General features: G+C 47.4%; 1 protein-coding gene across 4 annotated transcripts in view; it reads left to right on the top strand.

Annotated features, from left to right (window-relative positions):
• LOC109301238 (UDP-glucuronosyltransferase 2A1-like) overlaps nt 1-2798 on the top strand; it is a 65160-nt gene extending 62362 nt beyond the window's left edge. For all 4 annotated transcript variants that reach the window (XM_019522264.1, XM_019522263.1, XM_019522262.1 and 1 more), the window contains one exon: nt 1866-2798. In XM_019522264.1, coding sequence (XP_019377809.1) covers nt 1866-2145 — 280 coding nt within the window. In that variant the 3' untranslated portion in view covers nt 2146-2798. The remainder of the gene's footprint in view (nt 1-1865) is intronic.
• The last annotated feature ends 3292 nt before the right edge of the window (nt 2799-6090 follow it).

Genomic DNA, 6090 nt, shown 5'->3' on the forward strand with positions numbered 1-6090 from the left:
GAGTTCAATATCCGCTTAGGGGGAATGGGACAAGGCTGTTTAAGTTCCACGCTGTTGATGCGAGATGCCCCACTGGCTTTCACTTCTGAGAGGGTGGACAGATGCAATGTTTGAAACCTTAAACACTACTGTATAACAAGGTTTGAAAAGTTTAACAAAAATGGAGTGTTTCAACCATGGATGGACAGATAGGCGCACGCACGCATGCGCGCGCACACACACACACACACACACCCTGTTGTGTCTCCTGGCTGGCACACTTCAACATCTCTGCTGCTCCATGCACCAGTGTGGTCTCCAGCCAGGGGGTGCAACAGGGGGTTGTGGCCACCTGAGGCTTCACTTCCACAAGGCTGGGGGCATGGAGCGGACTCTGCGTGGCTGTGCAGGAGCTGTAGCTCCTCTATCCTGAGTGGAGTCTCTCAGTTCCAGCAGAGGGGCATAGGGTCTCCAGTCTCTGATTACAGGGACTCCTGGCCTGAGCATGGGAATGGAGGTGCTCCCTACTTCAGCGGGACATCCCAGTGTGCTAGCAGTAGTGGAGGGGAAAGGGAAGGGGAAGGCTGCAACCGTGAGGGCGTTGGGAGAATGGGCATGGGGAGGAGAACATTGCAGTGGGGAATGCTGGAAAATCAACCTATGTGTACAGATACAAGGTGGGAGCTAAATGGTACAAAATTGTACCTGTTCCCTCCAAGTACATTTTTGTCCTGCCTGAAAGCATCTTTTCCCAACTGTACATCTATATGCTAGCTGTTTGGAAATGTTTCAAATGGATATGCCTGTCTGCGCCCTGGGAGATCTCTCATCCAAAGTTGCTGAATGCTGGGATCTCACCAGCTTTCCAATACCTGTATTGCACCAGCAAAACAAGGCACCTGTATTGCATCTCAGTATCTTTGGACCACCTACAGTCTCTCCTTTTTGGAGAAAGGCACCCATGAAGAGGTCCTGGAGCAGCAGTGTTTTCTGCTTCCTTTTTGGGTTGGGTGGGTGCATCTACATGTGCCTCTTTTAAGTGGGCTTAGCCTAAAATCACCATTTTTAAGGTGCATTAAGGGCATGAGTCTACACACACGCACCCTTAATGTGCCTTAAAAATGGCCATTTAAGGCTATGTGAGTCTAAATCTGATACCTGCATAAAGCAAGTATCAAATTTAGGCATGAATAGCTAAGTTGCATTAGCACATGTAGATGTGCTAATGCGCATTAACATGGTGTACATTAATGGGTACACACCATGTTAATGCACATTAGCGCATCTGCACGTGCGCTAATGTAACTCAGCTATTCATGACTAAATTTAATGTGTCTTAATCTTAGCACGTTCATATGTAGACACGCACCTAAATTCTCTTAATGCACCTTAGGCAAAAGTGCATTAAGTTTAGGCGCATGTACATACATGTGTAGACATGCCTAGTTAGAGTAGAGTTACTTCTAGTCATTTTCCTATTGGTCTGTTGTATGGGTGAACTCCTGGGTTAGTCAGCTTGTGACAGGTTGTCTTGGCTTCCTACTCAGTCAGGATCCACGCAGCTTGCTCTCCCTGCCCTTAATGACTCAAATGGGGGAACATCTGTCTGTCTCAGACTAGGAAACACAAAATCATGATGGAAACCCTGCAGATGGTCTCCTCAGATGTAATATTCCTTTGTGAATAATATAATAGATCCAGCTGGATTCTCAAAACTTGTGCCAGAACAGCTGAAGAAGCTGGGTTAATATGGCAAAAATAACATCTTGGGGCTAGCTCGTATGTTCAGAACTGAGAGACCTGGCCAGTTTGCCCACATGCTGTGCTCAGGGGAGGAAAGGCTGTTTCAGAATTAACCACAACACTGTTTGCTCCCATTCTTTCAGCTATAAGGAAAATGCCATACGGTTGTCACAGATTCACCATGACCAGCCTGTGAAACCTCTGGACCGAGCTGTCTTCTGGATTGAATTTGTTATGAGACACAAAGGAGCAAAGCACTTGAGACCAGCAGCCCACCAGCTCACTTGGTACCAGTACCACTGCCTGGATGTCCTGGCATTCTTGCTCACCTGTGCTACAGTGACTCTTTTCATCGCTGTCAAGTGCTGCTTATTTTGCTGTAAGAAATGTGGTAGGATTGTCAGGAAGAGGAAAATGGAATAGAAGTGCCCTTCCCGTTGGCTGCTTCAGTCTCTCTTGTAAGGCCCAGATTCAGCAAGGCGCTTAAGGAAGCATGTAAGTCAGTGGGATCACTCACAGGTCTGCAATGAGGCAGGTACTGGTGCACTTGAGAAACTGAGGTCACCTTCTGGGAAGTGACATTAGGAAAGCTGGTCACTTAGCCTATATGATGTTTACAGTAACTTCCTTTTGGTTTGAGTAAAGGCAAATCTTTAGCTGAGCCACCAATCAGAAATCCTTTGGTTGATTACACAGGGCTTTATAATATATTGAATGCTGCTAGAATTTTTTTACCTTTGTCTGTATCTTTTTACAAGGATGAAACCCAAGCTGTCCTATGGCCCTTCATGGTTGCCTCCAAACGAAGGGATCACTGAAGATTCACCCACCCAGCTATCCTCAACTTATCCTGTGCCAAAATGCATCTCTAGATCTGTCCCAGGCAGTGCAGTTCCTGGAAAAATGGGCACTGCCCAGGTAGGGACTTTAGCTCAGGTGTCTTAGCAGTGGCAACACGTAGAGGGTGCATGGAGGTGCCAGTGCACCCCGACAGGCTGTGCACCCCACTTAGGTGACAGGTAGGGGGGGCAGGTAGGAGTGCCAGTGCCTCCCTGCAAACGCCAGCTGGGGAGTGAGTGTGCTGCAGCCACTTCTGGGAGGGCTGAGGCCGTGGGGAAACCCACCCCTCCCAGTCGGCAGGATTGGCTGCGGGGGGCCTCCCCCCACTGGTCGCTGACTGCTCACTGGGGGGATATGCCCCCCCTAAGGTGCCACCAGTCACCCATGTATTTTAAAACAGTGGGGGGGGCAACCTTTTTGGCAGATGTGCTACAAATTAAGCCCCAGATCCTCCTTGAATGCCACTATGATCCCCTTCCCCTGCCCTATCTGCTGCTCTGCTCCCTGCTATCATTTCCCTGACCTATCTGCCCTGACCAACTGTGCTGGCTGTCCCCTCCCCAGTCTGCTGTGTGCCACACACACACAGGTTGCCCATACCACTTGTGCTGCAGGTTGGCTACCTGTTTAAGATGCCTACCAGAAAGGCCAAGGTTTGGAGAATGAACATGCAGATACCTGAGCCTCTATCCAAGCTTCCAACTTCCTTTTGTTTCCTAAAGTACTGAGCACCCGAGACCTTTCTCTGTCCTCAGTGGGAGCTGCCTGGGGGATCAGAACTTTAATAGACAAAATATAGTTTACTGAGAGACCTCAGTGAAGATCTAGGGATTTCTCACTAGCTGAATAGAATTAGGTGCCTCACTGCTGTGGAATTTGGGCAGCCACTTCCCATAGAAACTTCTGCAAATCCCAGCCAAAGAATGCAGCCCCTGTTCTGGAAAGCCTTGGCCATAGTTCCTAGGGTGGGAATGAATGATTTCAGGAGTGGCATGGAAGTTCCTATGACAGCTCCTGTTTTCCTCTAGTGTCCCATCTTTCCCTGAGCTATGTGCTTCCTTTCTGAGCTGGGTTGCCATTTTGGTTTTCTGTGATCTGCAAAAGCTGAACTCGCCCCTGGGGCCCAGACCTTCTCTCTCCACCCTGACTAACCAGAGTATTGTCCCCACAGCCAGTTGTAGAGGCAGGTGCTGTTGAGAGACTGCAGAATTCAGAACTCCCCCAGTGTTGTGGGACGTTACCCAGCTTACCCAGCCCCTGGATGCTGGTGAACTAATTGCTAATACAAATATGGGTAGTTTGATTTCTAGTGGCAGCAGCTTCTCTTCTCAGAAGACAGGGCTTGATCCACAGCTGGCATGAATCAGCAAGGGGCCATTACAGCTGACAGAGCTATGACTGTTTATCCCACCTACGGAGTGGGCCTTTGAATGGGTTTAGTTCCAGATCTTCCCCATGGAAGATTTCCTCTGGGTTCACCTCAATGCCTTCCCAGAGTACACAGTGAAATTTCACCCTGATTTTAATGCCTAGGGCTGAAGGGACTGATTGATGGCTGAGGATTATTGCTATGGGAATTCCCATTAGGCTTGAACAGGGAGTAGGGTCCCTAGAAATGGTAGTGTTACCACCACAACCTTCAAATAAATTAAAGAACAGCTATTCTTCATCCATAGAGTGTCACCACCACAGAGGGCTCAGTAGTAAAAGTAGGCTTTTACTTGCATAGGATCTCCTCCATTTTAACTGGCGGAAGCAAGTTCTCCAAGGAAGCCTATGCAGAGAAAGATCAAACTGAAGGGCACAAGGGAAGAGGGACTTCAGGCTGAGCTACAAGGGACTTGGGTGGTGGTGGAAAGGTTCTCACCACTGCAGAACTTTATCTTTCCCTGGGGTCCTAACTTTTCCCATGGGAGGCAGAAAGCTAATCTGCAAGGCAAATGACCTTAGCCTGATGCTCTTTCTGCTCCATGCCCTGCCATTGTGCTGTCTGTCCCTCTCCCTGATCTGCCATACACCATGCACAGAGGCTTTGTGTCACTTGAGCTGCAGATTGGCCATCCCTAGATGCTACCTATCAGATGTCTCCAGCCACTTCTAGGTTAGCTAGTCTCTGCAGTAGAAGGATCAACTCACCCACTCTGGCAACTTCCAAAGACTACCATTAACTGCAGGAATTACACTGGAGGGCTTTCAAAATTATTGCATTATTGCTCAAAGTCCCCAGCTCGATAAACTGTCAGTTGTTCTGCTAACCCCCATGAAGGCAAGCCAATTTGCAAAGATGACAGTCTGGCCAGATCAAGAACTTTGGGTTTTTAGTATTATGCAGGTGCTACAATAAGCCACCATATAGCTTTTACGAGTGCCTCTAAATGTGCTTTGATTTGCATACTTGTTACATAGCTCTACTGCAAATTAGGTCTTGTGGAAGCAAACTTTTATATTGGGCTGCAGACCATGCAGCTAGGGAAACAAAGGTACTTAACTTCATTTGCTCCCTCTCTCACTTTTGATGGCTTTGAGATGACCATGACTTGAGATGCTCAGATTTTTCCTTTTAAAAACCTTAGAAGTATGGGGCTGAAGGATCTGTTTTCAAGCTACAGGCTCAGTGCTTGGCTAAAACTGTGGAACTCAGATGGCAAACTAGCAGCCAGAGGAGACATATGAAGAAAACCACAGTGGCTACACGAGCACACAGAAATTGGACAAGTCCAATAGCACTACAGTTCTGGTATCTAACTTATCTGGCCCTGTGGGATGGATCTGGAGTGCAGGGCATGGCACCTGGGCCACAGGGCTGGCAGCAGCAGCAATAGCTGGCACTATAGGCAGGTGATGCAGCTCCATAATCTGGATCCAACCCACAGGACACACTATGGACCTGGTAATTCAGCGCAGGGCAAGTGGCAAGTAAGGGCAACAAATCTGGCAGCAGGGCAAGTAATTACAGAAGCTCTGGGATTAATGGTTATTAACACTGCCACTACTTAACATGCTGCCACATTTTCATATCTGTAGGGAGCTCCATGGGCCAGTTGACACTTTGCACAATGAAAACCATGGCAGACAACACTACATATCAACGCTTTGACTGTACACTTCTACACAAGTATCATAATTAAGCTTCTAGATCCGACTGCGTGGCAAGTTTGTGCAAAAGTGTCAACCACAAGAACCTACAAAGAACCTAGTCACTTAAAGCCCATTATCTTGACCCTACCCCTACAGGAAAATCTCTGAATAGGTGCCCAGCCTGAAGGAATGCGAGAGGTTATATACACATGCAATACAATGTTTATTGAATGAACCCCTTTTCCATGGGCTGAGCTTCTGCTAACCAAATATTCATTGCCTAGTAGATTATTCTGAAGTGCTCTGTAATGAGTGTTTAACTCCTTGTGATGGTTTAATAAAACTGATTCCTATTTTTGAGGGTCAAAGTGATTGTATTTAATGCATACAGAGGTACACATTTAGTATAAAATGCAATGCTTGGATTAATGCATTTTGTCACAGGTATCA

The sequence above is a fragment of the Gavialis gangeticus genome, unplaced genomic scaffold (assembly GCF_001723915.1).
Source record: "Gavialis gangeticus isolate Ggan-Ray unplaced genomic scaffold, GavGan_comp1, whole genome shotgun sequence".
Classification (NCBI taxonomy): domain Eukaryota; kingdom Metazoa; phylum Chordata; order Crocodylia; family Gavialidae; genus Gavialis; species Gavialis gangeticus.